This window comes from Dasypus novemcinctus, chromosome 7, assembly GCF_030445035.2.
Source record: "Dasypus novemcinctus isolate mDasNov1 chromosome 7, mDasNov1.1.hap2, whole genome shotgun sequence".
Taxonomy (NCBI): Eukaryota; Metazoa; Chordata; class Mammalia; order Cingulata; family Dasypodidae; genus Dasypus; species Dasypus novemcinctus.
The window spans coordinates 115,577,721-115,603,944 of record NC_080679.1 but is presented as its reverse complement, the minus strand read 5'-3'; the positions used below and the strand labels follow the sequence as shown (position 1 = coordinate 115,603,944).

The following is a 26,224-nucleotide window of genomic DNA, read 5'->3' as shown; positions in this document are numbered from 1 at the left end:
CCCCAGTTTTCCCTACAACCATTTTGGTCAAGGGTTAAATATGTTATTCATATCTGCAAAGGACACCAGGTGAAATTGACCCACCATAAAGTACCATCCCAATTTGTAATAGCTTATTTCTTTTTTTTTTTTTTAAAGATTTATTTATTTAATTAATTCCCCCCCCTCCCCCGGTTGTCTGTTCTTGGTGTCTATTTGCTGCGTCTTGTTTCTTTGTCCGCTTCTGTTGTCGTCAGCGGCACAGGAAGTGTGGGCGGCGCCATTCCTGGGCAGGCTGCTCTTTCTTTTCACACTGGGCGGCTTTCCTCACAGGCGCACTCCTTGCACGTGGGGCTCCCCCACGCAGGGGACACCCTTGCGTGGCACGGCACTCCTTGCGCGCATCAGCGCTGTTGCATGGCCAGCTCCACACGGGTCAAGGAGGCCCGGGGTTTGAACCGCGGACCTCCCATATGGTAGACGGACGCCCTAACCACTGGGCCAAAGTCCGTTTCCAGCTTATTTCTTCTCTTACTTATTGTCTACCCATTATTCCATCTCCCAGTCAACAATAAGGGGAGAATTTACATATATAACTAATTACTATAATATATGAATGAGTAAATAACTAACTGACGGCAAAAAATGCAACTTTACAGGGCTAAAGGTAAAATATATTTAAATTCAAAAAGAAATGATGGACCCTGACTAGAGAGTAAGAATACAACATAAATTCATCTTTGTTTAAACTCTAGCAATTTTAAGTGACCAAAAACTGAACCAGCTGCAGGAACATAATTGTGAATTTCACACCTCTAAGGTAACAGGTCCACTAACTCCCCACTGATCACGTAACTTAGAGGACAGTCTTCATCTCTGGGGCATCACTTTAAGAACAGGACAACCCACAGGTTCGAGACAAAGGTGACCAAGATGGTGGGTCCCAAAAACCATCTCACCATTTCACACAAGGGAAAGCTGAAGAGTCTGGGGATGCTCAGATTTTAGAAAAAGCAGCAAGACAACACAATAAGCTTGCAATGAAGCTCTGCCTTGTACAAAATGGAGATTCATCCTGTGGTTGTACACAGCACAGATTCTAGAGTTAAGCAGGCTGTGATTTGATCCTATTGGCTACGGGGCCTCAGGAAAGTTCCATGACCTGGGCTTTAACAAGCCTATCTATAAAATGGGGGTAATACTACTACTAAGAGCACTGCTGTGAAAATTAAGTGCAAGCACATACATAAAGCACTTTTCAGAGTACCAGGTACATATGTGCTTGATAAGCATTTGCTAAGAAAATATCAACTGAGAAGCAATAGTTAGAAAATGGCAAATTTCAATGGACCATTAAAAAAATTTTTTCCCAAAAATTAGGGGTGGACAACATAAAGGCCAACATAAATCCCACTACTCAAGGTCCTCAAACAGAGGCTGGAGGATCATTAGAATTTATCTAAAGAGGGTACCGAATCTCCATGATGGCAATTTAGACATGGTGGTATCTGAAATAAGGAACCTTCCCACTGCCCTATGGCATTGCCCTCATTGAAGAACTGAAGGACTAATGCCTTTGGCTTAGTGACTTAACACGTAAAGGTAATGAAACTTACTTACAACTAGGAATGTGTTATTTCACCAAAAATAAGTCACATCTGTCCTTGCTTAGAACAAAAACAGTCACCTTTTGTAATACTAAAATCATTCCCTAAGAATGCTCCCTTTATATGACATGAAGAGTTTAAGCTTCTTTTTTCAGGAGACTGGTACATCAATTACTCTATAATAAATATCTATTCTGTTCTAATACCATATCTCCTCCTTCCTTCTAAGGAATGACTGGGGATTAGATCCAAACTCTCACAAAATGACTACATATATACATTATACTTTTCAAAAACTAGTAGAAGTCTCTATCTTGAAAATGTACTTCATCAAGTGAACAAAGTTTACTTGTCATCCATAAATGCAAAAATGTCTCTAAGTGCAGTTAATGGGAATACCAGAAATTTCCCTGGGTAAATAAAGGCATAATGGAAAAAAGAAATATAAACTCAAAGGCTTTCTGGAAAGATATAAATGGTGATGAAATCGTTTTTTGGTTTTTTTTCTTTTTTTAAAGATTTTTTTTTTAATTTCTCTCCCCTTCCTCTGACCCCTGCCCCGCCCCCCCCCCCCCCCCCCCCCCCCGCCGTGTGCTCTCTGTGGTCATTCGCTGTGTATTCTTCGGTGTCCACTTGCACCGGGAATCTATGTCTCTTTTTTGTTGCATCAGCTCTCCATGTATGTGGCTCCACTCCTGGGCAGGCTGCATTTTTTCCATGTGGGGTGGCTCTCCTTACAGGGCACACTCCTTGTGTGCATCAGCACTGGGCATGGGCCAACTCACCACATGGGTCAGGAGGCCCTGGGTTTGAACCCTGGACCTCCCCTGTATGTGGTAGGCAGACACTCGATCAGTTGAACTAATTCCACTTCCCAAAATAGTTATTTAATTCTCCTGAATTTCCCCTAAAAACAGGAGAGAAACAAGGATAGCAAAACAAAAATCTCATAAGCAGTGACAACAAAACTAGGTGACAGGTATTGCCATTAAAACCTGAACTACAAACACTAAGAGCTACAAGATCTGCACTAGTCAGAAAGAAACAGAGGAAGGAAAGAACCACCATCAAATTACCAATAGGTAATTACTTAAATGGGTGGTAAGTAGATGTGATAAAGGAACCAAAACTAGAGGGAACTTTGCAAGCTCCAATTTACAGGTGCATCATGGCAAAACAGTGAGGTTTGATGATGCTGAAGGAGCCTGTGCTCTATGAAGCAACAAGTCAAAACTCCCTTCCAGGACAAAGCCCTATACTGAGAATAAACTGCTAGATGTAGAACCCAAATTGAACAGTCCAGAGAGAACTGGGGCAAAGTAAAGCTCAATCATGATGAAAAATGGAGAAGAGGATCAAAGAAGGCAGCCATATTTTTTAATCACTTTGTGTAGGGTTGGGGGTGGAGAAAGGAGCTCTAAAGCCATGATACTCAAAATAACTCTCCAGGGAAGTGGATGTGGCTCAAGCAACTGAACTCCTGCCTGCCACATGGGAGGTCCCAGGTTCAGTTCCCGGTGCCTCCTAAAGAAGAGGAACAAGACAGTGAGCTGGTGCAAGGGGCACCAGCAAGCTGACTCAACAAGATGACACAACAAGGAAGACACAAAGAGGAAAAAGAATGAGATACCTAACAAAGCAGGGAGCTGAGGTGGCTCAAGCAATTGAGTGCCTCTCTCCCACATGCAAGGTCCCAGGTTCAGTTCCCAGGGCCTCCTAAAGAGAAGACGAGCAGACACAGAGAGCCCACAGTGAATGGACAGAGAGCAGACAGTGAGCATAAAACAACAAGGCAGGGGGGTATAAATAAATAAATAATAAATCTTTTTTAAAAAGCTCTCCATACCTATTATTCCTCACGAAAGTACAGTTAAACTCATTTCACTTAAACTTGAGTAACAGAAAAGAGATTGCAGTGAGAAATCATACAATTAAATAAAAAGAATAAGCAGAAAAATGTGCCTACAGGTGATGAGAGCACACAAGAAAAAACATGCTCACAAAACTGATGAAAATTCTAACATATCTCAAAACAAACAAAAATAAATAGGAAAAAATGTACATGTAATAGATAATATGTAAATCATAAAACTTTAGAAATGTGATTGGAGAAATGAAATATTTGTTTAAAGATGAAAGAACAAAGTAAGTTTAGAAACAAAATTAAAATTTCATTTAAAAAATGAAGACAAAACCAGAAGAGACACAAGGGCCAATAAGTAACTAACACCTTTAGAGAACCAGACCCTGGAAAAGAGGAAAATTTTTTAAATCAAAAAGAAATGAAAGAAGGATTTGAGGAAAAGTGACAGTTGTAGATGACAGGCTGAAAAGATCCAACATATATTTATTAGAAATCCCTAAGGAATAACACAAAAGCAATAAAACAGTAAAAATACTAAAAGCTTTACCTCAAGAAAATTTTCCTGAAATATAAAGACACGAAACTGTATCTCGTAACTGGGGGAAAGTTGACCCAGAATAGCTATCAGGAAGATACAGTGTGGTAAAACTGTTGTATATTTTTAAAATAGTAATAATTCTTTGGGTACATACACACACACACACAAAAATCAAGTCACCCTCAAGGAAAGGAAATCAGATCATGATTAGATTTTTAGATTTTACAGCAGTTCTTAATGCCGTAATACAATAGGGTAATATATTTAAGATCGTTGGGAAAGAAAATGTGAGCCAAGGATTTTATATCCAGTCAAAATGACTTTCAAGTATAAAGACCACAGAAAAACTACTGCAATCAGCAAGAACTCAAGAAGTATTGTTCCCATGAACTCTTCCTAAACAATCTAGTGGAGACAGAGATGAAATGAATGAAGCATCAGCACAAGGACTGGTCGTGACTATTAAAAATTTATTTACCTGTAGAACCAAGACAAAATGAATGGTTATAAGGAAGACAGTAGAGTATGTAATGTCTATATGATCTGGCAATGCAGACACCGTACAGTATTTTCAAGGAAGGAAGAAGCATTGGAGGAATATATGAAAAGAATAAATATACTGAATGCCTGATAGAGAGAAAAAGGATATTATTTTAAGTTAGATGTTGTAGGAAAGAGAATAATGAGGGAAGAAAACGTTATAATTCATAGTAAGGAACCAACATATGATAGCCATAAAATAGGGAATAAAAGGAATCATATAAAGGATAAGATAAAATGACAACCATTCATCCGACTTTACCTTTTCCAGTGTCTTACTTTCTTGCCTCATTTAAGATTATTTTGTAAAGTTTTTAAGTACATGATCAATTATAGAGAGTAAAAGATAAACACCAGTAAACTATCCAACCAGCTTTAACAAATCCTTTGGAGATCATATGCTTCCATTCGCCCCAACTTATCTACTATCCTGAGCTAAGTTTTTCATTCCCATACTTGTTATTATATTCAACTTATTTATCTACAAACAAAATGTTGTACTATTTAAGATTATCCAATAGGTAATATACTGTAACTTTTTTTCCCTTACATTCACATTCATCCACATTGGTGGCTCTAGTTCAGCGGTTCCCAGTAGGGCAGTATTATGCCCTAGAAGGCATGTAAGAAATCTGTAGGACTGTCACTGGTTGTCAAAAACTTAAGTGGGAAGGTGATGGTATTTAGTAGGTGGGAGGGGGCCAGGGACCTTAGATATCATAAAATGTTCAAGATGATCCTGTACAATGAACAATTTTCTTTTGCCCACAGGACTCAGAGATAGCTCACAAGATACTCATTTAGGTGAAAAATTAACTGAGCCTAGATAAGTTTTGGTAATGGATAGTGATGATGGTAGCACAACATTGTGAATGTAATTAACACCACTGAATTATATATTTGAATGTGCTTTAAAAGGGAAGTTTTAGGTATATCTGTTGTATATGTTACAGGAACAAAAATTATAAAACAAACCACAGGACTGTACAATGCAAAAAGTGAACCCTAGCATAAATTATGGACTGTAGTTCATAGTACAATAATATTGTTTCATCTATTGTAACAAAGGTACCACACTAGGGCAAAATGTTAATAATAAGTAAAATTGTGTGTATGTAAGGGGAGATACATGGGAACTCTATTTTCTGCATGATTTTTCAGAAAACCTACAACTTCAATAATAATAATAATAATGAGTAACCAGTTCCAGAACACACGGTGTCTTAGAACTGGTTTCAGTCCATGCTGGGGTCAAGATGATGTAGTCAGGGAGGTCTAAAAGGCTGCCCCAAAGGGGGAAAAACAGCCTAGAACTTTTTTTTTTTTAAGATTTATTTTATTTATTTCTCTCCCCTTCCCCCCACCCCAGTTGTCTGTTCTCTGTGTCCATTTGCTGCGTGTTCTTTTTTTGTCCGCTTCTGTTGTTGTCAGTGGCACAGGTATCTGTGTTTCTTTTTGTTGCGTCATCTTGTTGTGTCAGTTCTCCGTGTGTGCAGCAACATTCCTGGGCAGGCTGCACTTTCTTTCACGCTGGGCGGCTCTCCTTATAGAGTTATAAACCAATTCCAAAAAATTAGGTCACCAATGGTAACTGCACTCAAGGTATTCAAGACACAATACGAAACACTTGTATCAGTCTGTTTTTGTAGTTATTACATTCATGATTCTACATCTGCATACCCACATACCTATTTAGCTCTCATTTCAAAATGTTATACAAATGAAAATGTCAAAAATAGAGTATGATTATTGTCTTACCTAAGATTGAAACATATTCATGATATGGAAGTATAAGCAACTACTTATTTATATCTATTAGTATGTTATGTATTTATATATTCAAATATGCATGCTTCTCTTCAAAATTACCTTCCTTTTATTTCTTTTGTATTACTTTTAGAATATAATACCATTTTAAGCCTTGCGTATAAATGGACCTTCATTTTAACATAATAAAATGGTACGATAAAATATTGGTTTTAAAAAGGGTACATTGGATCTAATAAAGCTGAACACCACTGCTACAAATAGAGCCACTGTATAGACATTGTAATTTCTTCATCAATTCTCATGTCAACGTCTCTCTTCCACCTAGTTTCCTGCTATTAGAAATAAAAGTACTATGAATGATTTCATATATCTCCTTGAACACATTTAATGAACAGAACTTTGTAAAAAATCCTCACAGTCTATATCTCTTACTTTATGTGGTGTTTTCTGATACACAAAGTTTTTACTCTGCTGTCATTAAATTTGTTAATGTTTTCCTACATAGTTTGTTATTTTCTGTGTCTTAAATAAAAACTCTTACTTTACTCCCAGGTCTTACGAATATTCTCATATTTTCACCTAAATGTTTAATTCCTGCTTTTCAGGTATAGATTCTTAATTCATTTGAAATGTCTATTTGTATATAGTGGAAAGTAGAGAGTTATTTTCATTTCTTCCATGTAGACAGTCAACTGTCCAAGTATCATTATTTCCCCCCCTGATGTGATATATCTTCTGTTAAATATCAAATCTCTATAAATGTATTTCTGGACTCCCTGTTCAGTTTCCTTAGTTTATTTTCTATTTACCAATATCACAATCTCAACTGCTCAAGTTTTAAAAGTTTTGACAAGTACCTGCATCTTGTTTTTGAAAATCATTTTCACTACTCTTAGCTCTTTATTCCTCCATAGAAATTGTGGAGCTTTACAAATTTATTAAAAAGAAACTACTGGAATTTTTGTGTGTAGGAATTTAGGTTAATCTAACATCTTTATTTTTATATTGTCTTCCCAATCATAAACACTGGATTTATCTCTTTATGCAAATCTTATTTTATGAATTTTAATAGCATTTTATAACTTCCTCTATTAAGGAATTTTACATAGATTTATTCCTTTTGTTTTCTTAATAGAAGAAATATCATTAAGAAACTTAAAAATTATATTTCTGTGTGGCTATTATATAAGACACAATTGAGTTTTGTGTTTGAGATGATGTGTTTAAACTACTAAAAGAAAAAACTGCCAACCAAATTCTATATCAGGCAAAACTGTCCTACAGAAATGAGGGAGAGATTAAAATATTCCTAGATAAAACAAAAGTTCAAAGAAATCATCACCACTAGACCTGCCCTCCAAGCAATGCTAACAGAGTTCTTCAGGTTGAAAGGAAGGACACCAGGCACTAGCTTAAAGCCATTTGAAGAAATAAAGATCTCCAGAAATGGTGACAACATGGGTAAATATAAACGTCAATACCAATGTAGTTTTGGTTTGTAACTCCACATTCTGCATAATGTTTAATGATAAATTGGTGGTTTTAGAAACCCAATGTATAAGGATATAATTTGTGACAAGAACAACATAAAAGAGGGGAGGTCTGAGGCATATAGGAATACAGTTTGTGTATATTTATTGTGAAATTAAGTTGGTTTCAAACCAAACAGATTGTTTTAGATTTAAGATACTAACTTTAAACCCCATAGTAATCACACAAAAAAAAAAAGATCTTAAGAAATATGCACAGAAGAATACAAGAAGGGATTATAAATGGTACACTAAAAAATATCAACTAAATACAATCCTCAGCAGTAATGAAAGAATTGAGGGACAAAAAAGATATAAGACTTACAAAAAACAAAAAGCAAAATGGCAGAAGTTCTGCATTGTCAATAGTTATTCTATGTATAAATGTATGAAGCCACCATTCTAAAGGCAGAGACTGGAAGAATGGATAACAAAGCACAACACAATTATAAAATGTTTACCAGAGACTCACCTTAAATTCAAATATGCAAATAGGTTGAAACTGAATGGATGTGAAAAATATTCCACGTAAATAGTTACAAAGAAAGCCAGGGTAGCTATACTAATATCAGGCAAAATAGATTTTAGGTCAAAACTGTTTACTGGGACAAAGAAAGATACTATATATTGAGGAAAGAGTCCAGTCATTTACAAGATATAGCAATTATAAACATACATGCAACTAACAACAAAGTCCAAAATATATGAAGCTAATATTGACAGACTTGAAGAGAGAAATAAAAGGTTCTACATTAAAAGGAGATTTCAATACACCATTATTAATAATGGACAGAATATCCAGACAAAAGATCAATAAGAGAACCAAATAGAGAATATAAGCAATACTGTACACCAACCAAATCTATCAGACATGTATAGCATACTTTACCTATACCTATAATAATAGGAGACTACACTTTCCTCTAGAAAAGGAGAATACATGGATCACTATCCAGGCTAGATCACATATTAGGGCACAAATTAAGTCTTAATACATTTTACAAGATTTAAATCATACAATGCACCTTCTCTGACAACAATGGAATGAAGCTAGAAATCAGTATCAAGAGGAAAACTGGAAAATTAAAAAATATGTGCAAATTAAACACATGGCTCAAGGAAGAAAGCACAAGGAAAAATAGGAAATATTTGAGATAAACGAAAATGAAACACAAATACCAAAACTCAGTGCTCAGAGGAAATTTACAGCTGTAAATGCTTAGATTACAAAAGATCTCAAATCAGGAATCCAAGTTCACATTTGGAGTAACTAGAAAAATAAGAACAAAGTCAACCCACAGTGAGCAAAAAGAAGGAATAATTAAGATTAGAGTGGAGGTAAATGAAATAGAGAGTAAAACAAGAAAAAAATCAACAAAATCAAAAGTTGGTTCTATGAGAAGATCAATAAAATCAATAAACCTTTAGCTAAATTGGTGAAGACAAAGAGAGAGGATGTAAATAACTAAAATCATAACTCAAAGGAGGAGCTATTGCTACCAAGAGTACAAAAATAAAAAGGATTAGAAGATGATACTGTGAACAACTGCACACTGACAAATTAGAAAACAAAGATGAAATGGGCAAATTCCTCAAAACGCAAATTACCTAAACTGACTCAAGAAGAAATAAATCTCAACAGACCAATAAAAATAATAACAATAATAATAAATTTGACTCAATAATCAAAAACCTCTAATTAAAAAAAAGGTCCAGGACCATATGTCTTCTCTGGTGAATTTTACTGAAGATTCAAAGAAGAATTAAAACCAATCCTTCTCAAACTCTTCAAGTAGAATTTATACCAGGAATGCAAGGATGGTTCAACATAAGAAAATCAATTAATAAAATGAAGGAAAAAACAAAGATTATGGCAAACGATGCAAAAAAAAAAAAAAAGCCATTTGACAAAATCCAATACCATTTCTTGATAGAAACATGAAGAAAACTAGGAACAGAAAGAAATGTCCTCAACATGAGAGAAGGCAAATATGAAAACCCCACAGCTAATATAGTGAACGGTGAAATACTGAAAGCTTTCCCTCTAATTACAGTACAAGAGAAGGATGCCCCACTTTTACCACTGCTATTCAACATTTTACTGGAAGTTCTAGCCAGAAAAAATTAGACAAGAAACATAAATAAAGGGCATCAAAATTGGAAAAGAAAGACATAAAACTATCAATTTCATAGGTGTCATGATCCTTTATATAGAAAATCCTAAAGCTTCTATAAGAAAACTATAGTTAATAAGTGTAGTCAGCAAAGGGGCAGGGTACAAGATCAACACTCAAATATCAGTTGTGTTTCTATACACCAAAAATGCACAATCTGAAAAGGAAATTAAGAAAATAATCCCATTCACAATAACAACTAAAAGAATAAAATATCTAGGAATAAATTTAACCAAGGATAAAAATCTTTGGGAATAATATATCTGATAAGATTTTAATAGCCAAAAGATATTTTAAAAATCCTACAATTCATCAATAAAATGACATACAATCGAATTTTAAAAAGGGCAAGGAGGAAAGCAGACTTGGCTCAACGGATAGAGCATCCACCTATGACATGGGAGGTCCACGGTTCAAACCCAGGACCTCCTTGACCCATGTGGAGCTGGCCTATGTGCAGTGCTGATGCGCACAAGGAGTGCCATGCCACGCAAGGGTGTCCCCCACTTAGGGCAGCCCCACGCACAAAGAGTGCACCCTGTAAGGAGAAATGTCCAGTGCAAAAAAAAGTCCAGCCTGCCCAGGAGTGCCACCACACACACGGAGAACTGATGCAGCAAGATAACGCAACAAAAAGAGACAAAGATTCCCGGTGCCACTGACAAAATGTGGTATACAAAGTTATATTATTCAACTATAAAAAGGAACAAAATTCTGATACATGCTATAACATGGATGAACTCTGAAGACTTAATGTTGGGTGAAATAAGCCAGACACAAAAGGATAGCTATTTTATGATTCCACTTACATGAAATACCTAGAATATGCTAATTCATCAAGACAGAAAGTAGATTCAGAGAATGGGGACTGGGGGCAGGGGTGGGGAATGACAATGGGAATGGGGAGCTATTGTTTAATAGGTAAAAAGTTCTTTTTGGGGTTTTGAAAACGTTTTGGTAATGGGTGATGGTTACAGTACCACAACACTGTGAATGTAGTTAATACCATTGAACTGTATACTGGAAAGTGGTTAAAATGAGGAATTTTATATTGTATCTATGTTATCATAATAAAAAAAATTTAAAGCTTGGGTAATTGGTAATTGATTTGACAGAAGAGAGAAAGCAAATGTCTAAGATGGCAATGAGAAAGCAAAAAGGCAACACCCACACACAAGAATTGCAGGACAACGTAATAAACAGAAGACTGAAATGACGGAGATTGGTTCAAATCCTATTTAAAAAGCAGTAAGATTGCCAGATTCCCTCCCCAACTCTGCAGAGAAGTGTGATAGCCTGTCACACTCCTGTCAAATGACTCGAGATTTGTTCTCTGAAGAGACTACAACAGTCTCTTCTTAGGGGACACCAGACTTAACCAAAGGTGGGGTAATCAAACTGAAAGTGAGGAACCAAGTCAACATTTTCAGACACAATGGCTGACATTTCAACCCTCATCCCCAACTCAGCTCATAAAATTCAGGCAGCCAGGCATTTGCCCTCCAGAAGACAGAAGACCCTTCACTGGATAGCTTGTAGGGCTCAAGAAGAAGGAACTGAAGTGTTAAACTGAGGGGTACCTAACAAAATGACCCAACTATGTCACCCTGTGCCCAGAGCACCCAGTCAGCAACTTCATCACCCACTCATAGTATGATCAGACAACCAAGGATTGCCACTCACAGGATTCCTCCCCCAATATGAAAGATGAGCCCAAAGCAAATGGAGAAGGTAGGAAGCAACTTAAAGGAAGACAGCTCAGGAAAAAGATGTTTTTTCTTAGCTATAACTAACACCCTCAGAGAAATAAAAGATCTATAAACAAGAACCATAAAACAAACGCGATGGTTAATTAAATGTGTCACCTTAAGTGGGTGATTGTGTCAGATTCTTTATGAAGCAAATACTGGCCTGATTATTAATATAAGGGTATTTCATAGATGGATTTGCATCTATAACCAGTTAATTGTATCTATAATCAAGAAAGGAGATTGCTCTCAGCAATGTGGGGAGTCTCCTCTTCAATCAGATAGAGGTCTTAAAAACCAGGACTGAGGATTTCAGAAGTCAGAAAGAATTTCTGCCTCTACTTCAGGCAGCCACCTTCCCTTGGGGAATTCAACTTCACCTTTATGAGTTTCCAGTTTACATCCTACCATACAGAATTTAGACTTGCCAGTCCTATGGAATTCAAACTTGCTAGCCCCCCACAGCCCCATGAGCCAATTTCCGTAATAAATCTCTTTATTCAAATATAAACACACAAATACACCTGCACACACATACACACAGAGAGAATCCTGCCAGTTCCGTTTCTCTGGAAAACTCAAATACAGATATTTGTACCAGGAAGTGGGGCTCTGGAGTGCTGTTATCACAATACCTAAAAACATAGAATAGGCTTTTGGAATTTTGAGGATCCTGAAAAAAAAGGCTAGACTGCTTTGAACTGAATGTTGGTAGAATGTTGCTTCAATGAGGTCTTGGAAATGACATGTTATTGGAAACTGGAGAAAAGGTGATACTTGTTATAAAGTAACAGAGAACTTGTTTTCTAGATCCCAAGGTCCACAGAGGAATTTTGCCACAATGTGGACCACACCCATAACTGATTTTGATGCGTTTGTACAGACTTGCTACTGAAATGGTTAAAGATTTTTGGGATATTGAGATGGGGTGAATGTATTTTGTATGTGGAAAAAAAAAACATGTCTTTTTGGGGTCCAGAGGGTTGACTTTTGGCGACTGAATCATGCACCACCACCCAAAAAAAACACATATTAACGCAATCTACATTCTTGTGTATATGAACCCAATTGTAAATAGGAACATTTGAAGATATCTTTTCCATTAAGGTGTGGACTCATCTGTGAATAGGATCTAAACAAGATCCTATTTAGGTAACTGAACTGAATCAGAGTAGACCATAATCCATATTACGGCAGGCCTTAAAGCCAAAAGTCATAGAAATCCATGAGAAGCTAGAAGTTAGCAGAAAACAGAGTAGAAGATACAAGAAGAGGAGCTCGCATGTGGTGGGAGGCAGAGATGCAAACCAAGGAACCCCAAAGATTGCAGCAAGCCAGCACCACAACACAACAGACTTCAAGGAGAAAGCATCATCTTGCCAGTGCCTTGATTTTAGGCTTCTAGCCTCCCAAACCATGAGCCAATTATTACTAAGCCAACCAGTGTGTACACTAATAGCAACCCTGACAAGCTAAGACAGGAGTTGGGTGATTTTTAAAAGGAACAGTCTGAGAATTTGGAAGAAAAAAAAACTTGATAGAAGAAACAAAAATGAGAAAATTTCCCAGAAAGCAGATCAAAAAGACAAGATAGAAAGTAGGGGCATAAAGAGATGAAAAAGACCCCCACCATGGCAAATCTCATGCAAAAGTTTAGGATTCAGAACAGCTTAGGACTTCACTACAAAGCAGGGAATTCAAAGGAGGAAACCCTTCAAAACGTTTAAGGAACATTATTTCCTACTGAGAATTCTCTATTCAGCCATCAATCAAGTGTCAGAATATAGTAAAAGACATTTCAGGCATTACGTGGATCGAAAAATTCACCTCCCATGTGCCTTTTCCTAGGGAGCTAGCAGAAGACGTGCTCCCCCAAAAAGTGGGTATCCAGGAAAGTGAAAAACATGGTGTCCACAGTAATTTTTTTTTTGCATTCAGAACATCTCAAGCAATTAGACATTTAGGAACCATCTCTCAGCTGAAGAGCTTCCCATCTTCTTTCCCGCAAGGGACTCAAACTGGCAGGTGTTTGTCCCCCTAGGATACCCAGGGACAGCAGGTGTGAAAAGGGTAAAGGAGAGGCATCACGCCTTGGCTGTCTAGCCCCCTGACCGGGGAAGTAATCAGAATGCTGTTGTACGGTGATGCTGGGGAGCCCACTTGTCCTGGGGCAGAGGTGGCATCTCTGGGGCCCAGATCTAGGACAGCATCTTCCTCCATTTGAAGGCAAGGGGCACCCGATAGATGTCGGCACAGGTGCAGAAGTCTCTGAGGTTGGCTGGATAGCGGTCAAAGTCATTAATGAAGGTGGACTTGAAGCCCAGGGGAGAGAAGTAAGGTAGAGAAGGGTGACCTAGGGATGACAGCTGTGCATCAGAGAGAAAGGACAACCAGAAGGATTAGAGAAGGTCAAATGGCTCCACGAGAGATTTCTTGAAGAAGAAGAAACTGATAGAATTACCTATGCATCTGAAAATATCTCAGAGAATTTGAGGTTGGAATAGAAGTACTGAATTAGAAAAGCCAGCATAGGAATAAACAAGACAAATATTAAACCCAGAGAAAATAAAAGTAGTGTAAGAAGTGAGAAGCAATCATACTTTACTATATGGCTGAGTAAGCAGGATTTATACAGTCATAGTAATTCAAACCGTAATAATTATGCAGGGATGGAAATTCAGAAAGTCAACATGTTTGTGTGGGGCCAGAAGGAGGATAAAGGAGTTAAATTATCTTTTCCCATGATGTGGAGACAATTAATACCAAAACTTGAAGAAGAAAAAAAAAAGCCAGGAGTTAGCCTTATTAATAAGCCTACTATTTATACATATGTAAGTTCATTAAAAAATCAGCCAGAAGAGGTAAAAGGTAAAAGTGGTTTCTGGAAGGGGGCCAAGAAAGAATGGGGGACTACAGTAGCCCTTAACCCTTTTAGAATTGTATACATGTTATAGCTTCAATAAAAATAGTAAAAATATATTTATTTTCCAAGTGCTATTTTCAATGCCTTTCCTTTCATGTGTTTGATATGTTCATGATTATCTGTTCACATTAAACATATTTACTTGACAGATTCTGTCAGATAATTCTCTCATCTGAAATTCAAGTTCTGATCATGCTTTGTATGACTCTCAATAAGATGGACCCTTTGCTCCAAGGCTTTTTCATGGTGTATTATGACCTCATGTTTGCTAGGGCTTCATCCACGGGACCCCACTGGGCCTTGGTTGAGGTCTGTGGCAGTTTGAGCTTATTTTATGACTCTAAAGAGAGAAAGATCATGTGAGTAAACTAATCTATTCCTCCGGAGGTGATATCCTTTGACTGCATTAAATTCAATTCCGGGACCTTTGATTAGACTACCTGTTAGGATTGCTGTAGAGCTTTTCAATGGACTACGTCAGTGGGGCAGGACTCCGGTTGAGCCCCCACCCCCTTTCTGGGTCTGATACAAATGGACACTCTTCAAACAGACACAGGAAGAGAGGGCGCTGTCATTTTTGATCCTGCCATGTGACAGAAACAAGGCTCAACCAGCTAAGGCCTCAGGGAGAGATGAGCCCTTTGCCTGTTATCTTGCAACTGGATTTGGGAAGAAAGTGTAATAGCATTGACTGATATAATGGCCTAAGAGGCCAGCCCCATGCCCACCTGCAGCAAGCAGAAAGCAGAGCACCTGAGCCTGAGAAAGGCAGCTTGGAGGGGAAGGAGGAACCCCAGCAGAGATCAGCAGCCATCTTGCTACACCATGTGGCAACACGCCAGGAACAACAACAGCTGACTTTGGCGAGAAAGCATCTCTGATGATGCCTCAATTTGGATTTTTCATCACCTTGTAACTGTAAGCTGTTATCCCAAACAAATCCCCTTTCTAAAAGCCAACGGATTTCCGGTACTTTGCATTGGCAGCCCTTGGCAAACTAAAACACGGTCTCACACTTGCTTCTTTCAGAAGCTGCAAGGGTACTTACAACCTAGGACGATGTCCACACTAATTTCTGAGCTTGAGGTTTCCCAGACTAAAGGAGTGGTATACACTTCTATAGCTGACAGCAGAGTGTGCTTCTGAGTCCCCCGTTAGCATCTCAGCACTCATTCCCCCCCAGGAATGGCCCACTAATACAAGAAGCTCTGCCGCCCCCCCTCCCCAAGGTTACAGCCCCACCCTGGGTAGCCCACACCAGTGGTGGTCCATCCTTGTTTCCTTAATTGGAACTCTGAAGAGCCATCCCAGTTTCCAAGCTCCCCATGGGATAAGCCTCTGAGGCACCAGCACTGAAATGTGACTTCTCCTCCACCCAATCCTGCTTCCCTTGCTCTTACAGCTGTCATTCCTGAGCACCCCCCACCGCCACCTGCAGTAAATCTGAGAGTCTCAAGGACTCAACTTATGAAAATTCCAAACACAAACTGATTTGAGGTCTGTTTCACGGTTATGAATTCTAGTGAAAGGCTCCCCCATGCCCACCCCGCACAGAACCATGAGGAGACAGGCAAGCTCCCATCACTGTCCTCCTGAGCTGATGGGTAAGGTCCTTATAGCATCTACTTCCTGCTGGGACCTTTGTTTCCTCCATCTGCTGGGGTGCTGCTCAAAACTGTGTGCCATCCCTGTGCGGACATCATAACCTAAGCCCCTCTTACTGCGACCAGAACCTTCCCCCAATCCCACTCCAGCAGTCTTAGCTTCTGTGCTGGGAACTCTTGTTTTCATTCCATTCTTTTGGGGAAAGAGGGCTCTTAGGAGCTGGTAGACTGCCCTATTCTGAGTCCATGATGCCCTTTATCCAGCATCCCTGCTCGTCTGTTTCAGGTTACCTCACCTACCCTCTTGCATCTACTCTTATGTCTAAAGAGCTCACCTTCCTACTTAGACCTGAGCTCTCAGGGGGCAGTTGGTTCTGCTTGGTGATGTCCCGATGCCACTGAGCACAGCAGCCGTGCCTTACTGACAGCACCGACCAAGGGCTGGGTGAACACGTTAACCGACAGGAAGGCCTGATGCCCAGAAGATGGGCAAAAGTGAGCAACAGGTTCCTTTACTGGGGAGTGGGGGGAGCGCCATGCCACCCTCCATCTGTTTCTTCCACCACATCCAGGACTTAGCCTCTCAGCCCACAGAACAGGGTAACGGGGGATCACCTCCGGTCCAGGAGCAGCTACATCAGACACACACCTTCAAACAACCAAATACCAGCCCTGGAATATAACCAGACCAGAAAGGCCTCTCATCCAAACGGATAACATGACTGGAAAGAAACCAAGAGACAATGGGAAAATCCTCAATTTTCCCAAGGGGTGCTTGCCAATTTCCTAGGAGAGAGCCCAGGGCACAAGCAAGGAGGAGAGGGGATTCCACCCCCACCCCCACCCCTACCCCCTCCTCCCCCACCGTCCCAGGCCTGATGAGTCCAGCTGGGGCTCACAGCCCAGCTCCCCTGGGACGTAGCCATGGCTCTGCTACAAGGACACTCTCATGTTAATGCACCCCAGCCATACTTTTAATTAAAGTCTGCGTGCAGAATGCACAGAGAAGGGCAGCCGAACCTGCCAGCAGCTGCAGAGACCCCTCCTCCACTCCCACTTACAAACAGCAGCTGGTTGTGAGTGTGGAGACTCAGGAAGATGTGCTCTTCTAACAGCGCCAAGGAGGCCCTCTCGGCAGAACCCTGGATTTGTTGGTCCAAGAAGAGGAGCGGGAGAGGGGAGAGAGGGAGAGTGGACAGGTGCGGGCAGAGGAAGATGGGCTCCTGTGGCCAAGCTATTTACAAAGTTGCAAGCATCCAAGTTGCAGCCTTTCGCCTTGTTTCTATTCACAGAAAGAAAGAAAAAAAGCTGCTATTCCTTTGTCCTGGGTCTTTACCTGCAAACATGCATCCTTAACCTGCAGGAACCCCCATGGACTGGGCAGGGAGAGGTAATTCAGCCAGTGTGGAATTCGACCAAGGTCTGTGCGTACAAGCCCTGCCTTGACTTCGTTATTGCAGAAAGCAACCACACAATGACTCACGTATGGGGCATCAAGGTTCTGCCTCTGGGGCTATGGGAAACAAAGGGATATTTAAACCAGCCTAGAAGGCCAGGGAAGCCTTCCCGGAAGATCTGCATTTTGAGGGATAAATAAAACTTAGCTAGAGGAAAGGGTAGGGATCAGGAACAGAGGGTATTTGAGACCAAAGGAAGAGGTGTGTGGGCATGGAGACAAAGGGCAGGACATGGCACACAGGGGACCAGAAGCCGTATTTGGGGGCTAGAGGAGACGGGTTAGCTGGGTCCACCCAGGAAGACGGGGCGAGATCACGAGCGACCTCCTTGGGGTGCGCAAAAGGGCCTGACTAAAATCCTCCGTGTTCTGGGGTGGCAGGCGGGCCTCTGCTGCCATGACCTCAGAAAACCGCACCCCTGCGGTCCCTCGCCCGGCTCCTACCTCTAGGAAGCAGCATCCGGGGCTATCAAACAGGGAGCACGCTTCAGGGGAGCAAGTTACAGCGCCAGGATGTGGCTCACAGACTTCCTGCCCACATCCCCCGCTGCGCCACCGGCTCACTGCAGGCAAAACCTCAGAAACCGTAGCTGGAAGAGGCCCCTGTGGTTTAAAGGAGCAGCAGGGATGAGACGGCACACCCAGCCTAAGTGGCGAGCAGAAGGTGCGCACGTGCTCAGAAAATGCGAAGCACGCAGGAGGCGTGGGGAGCAAGAACTAGGAGAGGGGGGTTGGCATGGGACAGACACGAGCCCTGTGCGCCTTTGGTCCCATGAATTCTTACATTGTACATACACTGCTTTTACCAATAAAAATGAGTTCTAAGAGGAGATTTGGGCAGCAGACTTGGCCCAGTGGTTAGGGCGTCCGTCTATCACATGGGAGGCCCATGGTTTAAACCCCGGGCCTCCTTGACCCGTGTGCAGCTGGCCCATGCGCAGTGCTGATGCACGCAGGGAGTGCCCTGCCACGCAGGGGTGTCCCCCTCGTAGGGGAGCCCCACGCGCAAGGAGTGCGCCCCCGTAAGGAGAGCCGCCCAGCGCAAAAGAAAGTGCAGCCTGCCCAGGAATGGTGCTGCACACACGGAGAACTGAGACAGCAAGATGACGCAACAAAAAGAAACACAGATTCCCGTGCCACTGACAACAACAGAAGCGCACAAAGAAGACGCAGCAAATAGATACAGAGAACAGACAACCAGGGCAGGGGGGAGGGGAGAGAAATAAATAAATAAATAAATAAATAAGATTTTAAAAAATAAAAAAAATTTTTAAAAAAGAGATTTGAAGCTGCATGTTTAAGCCTTTGGTTCCCTGAAGTATTTCAGGGCAGAAGCTCTTAGAGACCCGGTGCGCCTGAGTCGAGGATGGCACAGATCCTCAACTAATGAGGCGGGGTGGGCAGAGGAAGAACTGCGATGCAGACAATGTACAACACGACGGGGCAAAACTCCTCTGGCGAGGGGAGACCACGTGGGTGGTGAGGCCACGCTGAGGAGGTGACCTGTGAAGAGGAGGCAGCCAGGAGGAGACCCGTGAGAAGGTCAGGGCAGCGGAAGAACGTGCCCTGCCGTCCTGAGGAGAAGGCGGGGGTGTCTGAGAATGGGGACCAGTGTAAGCCTTTCGGACCACATGCACTTTACTGTCCAGGCACCCGAAAGCCCCTGGAAGGTCTCATAACTTTTCCATCAGCTGTGATGGAAACGCATCTGCTGACAGAACAGAAAGTTCCCAGACATTTTCACTGAGTTTCTTAGAAGGGCCATGCAATTTCATTTTATCTGCCTCCCAATTCTTGGCCTTGCAATTTAAAAGATGAAAAGGATGGATGTACATTTTCTACTCTTTTTAAAGTCAAGAATTTACACTGAAATCAAGTGATTTATTATAAAACCCCCATATACAAAAAGAAAATCCCTTTTAGAGAATTTTCTAATTCTTAAATCTACTTCTTAAACCTACCAATTCTCTAAACTTTTGAGTGAGCTTTTTCTGAGAAGATCTGGGCTTAGACTATACTTTTCTTTTTTTAATGGAGCTTAGGAAAGGTTTTCCCCTGAGAAGATTTCAAATATATCTTCATTTCCCACAGAACATATACTGAGTGCCTAAAAATTAACTAGCACTTATTCAAACCTCAAAAACAAAGTCAGAATGCATTTCCCTAAATCATTCTAATGTAGACATCAATGATGTCAAACCCTGCATTCTAAAACAGAATTTCTGTTCTCTTTTTAGCCTCATTATTAAAACAGACTTTTTAAAAAAAAACATTTGGTCAGAACAGGAATGCCATTTTTCATGCTGCCTACCAATCATAAACAGAAGCAATTTTAAAATCAAACTAAGGCTCTCTCTGAAATGTTCAAGATGCATTACCATCTGGTTTTATATCAGCATTTTACCAGGTCTGAAATCCCTATATTACCAAGTAGTCTCAAAAATAGTTCATATTCTTTTCAAAGCACATGAAACTCAAGACCCAAGTTTTAAAAGTCCACCTAATTTTTCTAGCTGTACCAGACATGTGAATGACACTATTGACATGCATAAGCAGAACTGACAGTAACTCAGTACTAGTGACCTAAGCTAATTTTATCATTAGAAAGTCCGAACCTGATTACCTGGAAGGTGACAGATGGTAAAGGATAACAGCCTCCATCCACAAAGCACATACAAAGAAAAATAGGAATTTTTGAAGTTGACAAAGAAAAGAGATAACCCCAAAATTATACATATCCATCACTCTCATTTCCACAAAAGAGGCAACAGTATTTCTTCAAAAGACGCTGAGCTAAAAACCATCGTTGAAGATTAAATAGAAAATGGCAGCAAAGGAAGTAAAGACAGGAATTCCAACTGGTACCATGGTAGATACAATACCAAAACACTATCTTTAGTGAGAAAATGGCCAAAAGGATAATCCAATTAGCTCAAACTCTACATAACTGTTTGTAAAATAAATGAGGACTAAGCCTGCCATCTAAATAGATCTTCAGAATGGAATTTATCATTTTCCAAGATAGATTTCCCTTCCACTCGACTAAAAAAAAAAATTTTCTCACTCTCTCTTACTCATTCAGCAATCTTAAGTATTGATTCCAAACAAGGAGGATGCTATTCTGGCCCCTAAATAGTTTCTCACCCAGCAGTGGATAGAAGCCATGACCACAGACACAATTGTCTTCCCTTCAGCATGATCATCATTCCCCTTTCCCCACCTCCACACACACAGACACGCCAAAGCATCAAATACAGTAATTCTATAGCAATTCTCTTTAAAATACAAATTGATTCAACCCAACAATTTTACTGGATAGGAGAGTGGTTCATCTAGCTGGATAATACCATCCCATCTCATCCCTCTGTTAACTACCTCCCTGGAGAGTAAGACTGGGTTTCCTGGTGACACTTTTAAAAGATACATATTTGTCATAATTTCTGAAATGTACAGTCTTCCTTTAGATACTAATTTAAACATAACTTTTAAAGTATGCTTATATTGATTAATCCTTACTGATTTTATTTCAATTTGAAGCTATGAAAAGGATTGTACAAAAGTCTGTCAACATGTAACTGATGTTTTAGACAGGATTTTAAATATTTATATTACAAATACATTAAGGAAACTAAAGGGTGAAAACCAACAACACAACTTATCAACACACAACTACCTCAAGACTACCTCAAGAGTTTTAAATACGAAACATAAACACAAATACAATAAAGTTACTTTACAGTTAAGGTGGGGAAAAGATAAAACCCGTCTCTACGTTTTTTGGTTTATCTAAACCAGAACAAGTCAAAAGCTGGTAATAAATTGAATGCACTGTAGAAAATAACACAGATTGTGATATTATATGCCAAGGTCAATATTTTGTAGGCAAGAAGTTAAAGGATTTAAATTAAATGCTTGCCACAATAAAGGGATTAAATCGCCCCTATAGAGGAAAAAAGAAAAAAAGAAAATCCTTTTCACAAAACGTGACTCTGATTCCATATGTTTTATACAGCAATCTCTTCCCATTAAGGAAATGGAACATTATTTTCAAGATAACCCAACTGATCAGGCATTAGCATGTGAAACCAAAATTTCCTCATAATTTTTCCCTATTATTGAAACTCAAGTATATCAAATGAAAAATCATTCTCCCAAAGGAGAGGCTTGCTCAATATTTCTTCACATTCAGGTCTCTCCATTCAAATACCTATATGATAAAGTCTTAGCAGCTGTAATTAGGCACATGGTTATATCTGGATAAACATTCTTTGGTTTGCAAATCACCTCCCTCCATTCCACTACTCTTTCTTTACATATGTAAATTAAGATGTCTGATCCAGAGTCCACCACCAGCCACCATAGCCAAATTATCCTCCAGAGACATCAATCTGGTTTGTTAATCTTGTGCAGCATAAAGGAAGGGTGGGGGGCAACAAGGGGAGGAAGAAGCTATTTTCAGGAATCGGAATTCCTCTTGATTAGATTTCTGGCTCCTGGTAAATGTTTATACCCTGAAATGCTTTCCCTCTGCTTCTAAATGGTTGGCTTTTTTAGAGGCAAGATATGTACAACATTTCCAATATAAATTGCTTCAAATAATATATGCTGAGGTTTGCAGGGAACATTTGGCCAAATTTTAATATTCCCTCTTGGGAACCAACACCAACTTCCAGCAGCAGGTCCAAGACTGCAGAACAGAATTTTAAACAACACACATACAGATATACAGCCACATCTTTCAGCAGACAAAGCCCTTTCCTCCCCTACTCTGAGGTCACACAAGTCACTCAGAATATAGATCTTTCTGTTAAGGTAATAAATTAATCATAAAATGCTCAAGATACATTCTTCTTTTCCCCAGCATAAAAAACACCATGATCTCTCCCGAGGTAGAGCTATACTGAATGTCATTGCTTAGGTTTGTGAATCACTGCAGAATTAATAAAAATAAATATCACATGCACATTATTACAGGCTGCAGATGTTAGCTGAAAAAATGTATGCCATAATACTTCCTGACCCCCAAAGAGGATTATCCATGGGCTGAAATTGTTCAGTTTTTTTGTTTGGTTGGTTTTCTATTTGTTTCTTTTGTTTGTTTTTTTAGGTACCAGGACCAGGGATTGAACCCGGGAACTCATATTTAGGAAACCAGGGCTCAACCGCTAAGCAACATCGGTTCCCCTGCCATTTTTCTTTCATTAAAATGTGCATGTTATTTTATTCCCAACCAAACATAGATAAAAATCCAGGAAAGGGAGAGGGTGTGCTGTAATATTTCATTCATCTGGTCACATTAGGCTCAAAATACAAATCTCAAGGATATTGTCACATGTCAGTCCAAGCTGAAGGCATTCCACCCGAGAATGGTTTCACCATTCAGCTAGCAACCAGTGTCTATTTGCTCAAATCCACATAGTGATGAGAGCCAGCACTCCCAGGGCCTCTTCTATCTCTCCTACTTAACCACCTCTTCCCTCTGCACAGGAAAGAAGCCATTTTACTAATTTGTAAGTACCCTGGTTGCCCAACCATCTGAAAAAAAAATTAACTCATCAATAACAGTCAACTAAAAGCAAAAGAGCGTCCCACAGGAGTTAGGGAATAAATGGGCAACTCCAGCACATATTGATCGGCAAGAGTCCCGATACTCACTAAAAGCAGCTACTGCAAGGGCCAGAGTCACGATGATGGAGAACCAGGAGACCCACAAGGCCTTCTTTCTGTAGTTCTGGGCTTCATGAGGCTTCAGTCGGGTGCTGCTTTCTAGTAAGCCTGGCGAAAACAAGGAGAACAGGAAGTTAGGCATTTCCTTATTAAGAAACCCACAGCCAGAGCAACAATTTCCTATCTGAGGATCGCAAACTGACGGCCCATGGGCCAGAAATGTTTTGTTTGGCCCACGCTGTGTTTTAACAACTAGGAGATTTCAAATGAAAATCAAGCTTTCTAGAATCTCTTGAAAGATCATACGCTCCGGCAATATGAGGCATATATTCCTGTGCAGTAATGAGCAGCTGTCCTCTTTCAAAGAGCTCTGCAGACCCCACCGCTCCCTCAAATGTCACACCAGGTTGTTCCTTTGCCCTTGTACTAACCTGCTGAGCTCAGGAAAGTACTGCTACTTACAAGGCCCATCCATTAGGAAAACAACACAAATAGCCCACATTTGGTTGGACATCCAGTCCCCTCTGATGAGGGCACTGATGGGCGCTGATCTACCAGCACTGCCCCAACTGGTGGACTGGGTTTTGCCCAAAGCAATGACTGTAGATGACTTCACTGCTCCCCCAGACAATTAACTGTAGGAGAAGTACCATTTCTCTTTAATGACAACCAACAAGAGCCCCTGGGCCAAATTATATGCCATGTTCTCTTCCCTCCTCTTTCAGTTCTATAAAATCTATCCTCTTGTGTCAAACATTGTCAAAAAATTCTTTGATATTACAGTGGTATGAACTTGCTACAACTAAAGGTAACTTTCCAGGTTGACCAGGGTGTAAAAAAGGTTTGATTTTTGCCTCCTACCCTTTCAACATTGAATTTCAACAAAAGAAATTCAAAGTAATGTCCAAGCTTCAAAAGCCTTGGGTCAAAGACTAAAGCATCTTCAGTATGATCTCAATTTATATTTTTTTCTTGTCCCTTGAAAAAAGATCATATATGGCATTTCTTAGTTGCATAGAAAACCAAATTCTCAGTCATTTATATTCTACATTAACAGGAGTTTATTATACCAATAAACCTTTTGGAGGTTGGATAGCTTCTTCAAAACAGCTCCCAAAGATTAAGGAATTCGTAATCTAAGCTGACACCCATTTGTAAAATATCACACAGCTTGCGACATACCACACCTACACATCAAGTAAAAAACATCACCCTATTTGATAGAATGGGTATCACATTAAGCCTCTGGTTGCCAAAAACTGGATCCTGTTACAAACAATCGTAACGAGGACCCTGTTAAAACTCTCCAGCTCCTAGACTCAAGCATCCCTGAACAATTTCTGAACAAAGCAAGAAGAAATGTCTTCCCTAAGCAGACTAAGAACGCTGCTTAGTGAGCCCAGTTCACAACTTAGAGATTTTAAGTGACTGAAATCTGAATGCTTACATAGGATCAAAGCAGGTAGATGAGATTTGCAAAAGGTAGGAAAAAAAACACCATCTCCGTCACCTACCTGTAAAGGTCTCCCCAAACCTTCTTTAATACACGCATAAGGGTAAAGAAAGAAAAAATCTCTCTCCTGACCAATTCTGTCCTAGGAAAAGTGATTTCAAATTAAAATGAAGCATGTCCCTTTGTCTATTTCTTTCTTAGCTGCCAAAAACAAAACACCCCACTCCACTCTAATTTTCAACACCTTTTTCACCAGTTAAGGCCTTAACCTAAAATGAGCAGATCCTACCCACCCCCGATAATTCATGTCCCTTTTCCCAAATGATATAAACTCCCTTTCATCCTGGCCAATCGATTTTCAAGAGTCTAGGAGGCTGAAACATTTAAGTACTGACTCAAATAAGCAGTTCATTCGCTGGATATTTTGACAGCAACAACCTCGAGAGGTTTACCCATGCAGGGAAAAAACAAGGTTCCTTTTAGGAGTAGACTTCATTTTCTAAGTGGACCAACGATGATGTGGGTTTTCTACTGTGCCACGTTACACTTATTTTCCTTGCAAAGCCAACTGGCTCTGACAGTATGCCTGGTCCTGGCCACTAGACAGGCCTCGCCCCACCCACAGGTCAGCTCACGCTTGGAAGAGTCTCAGGTGACAGCCAGCTTGGGCTGGGCTGCCTCTGCTAAGATGGCACTTGGGTCCTCTCAGCAATAGGGCTGGTCCTTCTTCTCCAGAGCTTCTCCTGTATGCACCTCCCCCATGAGATTTTACAATTAAAAATTTTTAAATGGGGGTAAATGCAAAGGGAAGATTATTCAAGGAGGGACTTTCCTATTTCTTTCCAACCTTTGCTTGTTCCCCTCTGCTTTTCCTTTCTAAACACATAGTCAATACCAAGAAGAACTTTCTACTCTTCCAAGAGAAGCAGAGTATGATGAGGAAGGCTGGCCTCCCCCCACCTACAAAGACCCAGCTTGTGCATGAATGGTCCATACGCCACTGCACACGTGTTGGGTGGAGGCCCATTCATAAGCCACGGATGCAGCAGGAACTCCTAACGTTTTCAGGAAGCTGTGCTTCAAAGAGGAAGTAAGGGAAGCTAAGGCAGGCCTCGGATGCTCAAGCAGAGCTGGGTCCTCCCTGCCCACAGCGGACCTCCACATTCAAATTTCTAAAACTCACACAATTTTCACATATTTGCAGTAAGGGGTTGGTAACAGGAAGCATAAGGTTTGTATTGATGAAAGAATGATCCCCTTTTGGGAAATGCAAATATCTGCAGGGAGAGTGAAACTATCAGCCATTTCTATACTGGTATGAATTAATACCAAATACCTTCTCCTAAGATTTGGTCAAGCTTAGATGAAGGAA

General features: G+C 40.3%; 1 protein-coding gene across 1 annotated transcript in view; it reads right to left on the bottom strand.

Annotated features, from left to right (window-relative positions):
• TMEM163 (transmembrane protein 163) overlaps positions 1-26,224 on the bottom strand; it is a 275,356-nt gene that overhangs the window by 246,203 nt on the left and 2,929 nt on the right. Inside the window, exon 2 of the mRNA XM_004480181.5 lies at positions 23,388-23,507. Coding sequence (XP_004480238.2) covers positions 23,388-23,507 — 120 coding nt within the window. The remainder of the gene's footprint in view (positions 1-23,387; positions 23,508-26,224) is intronic.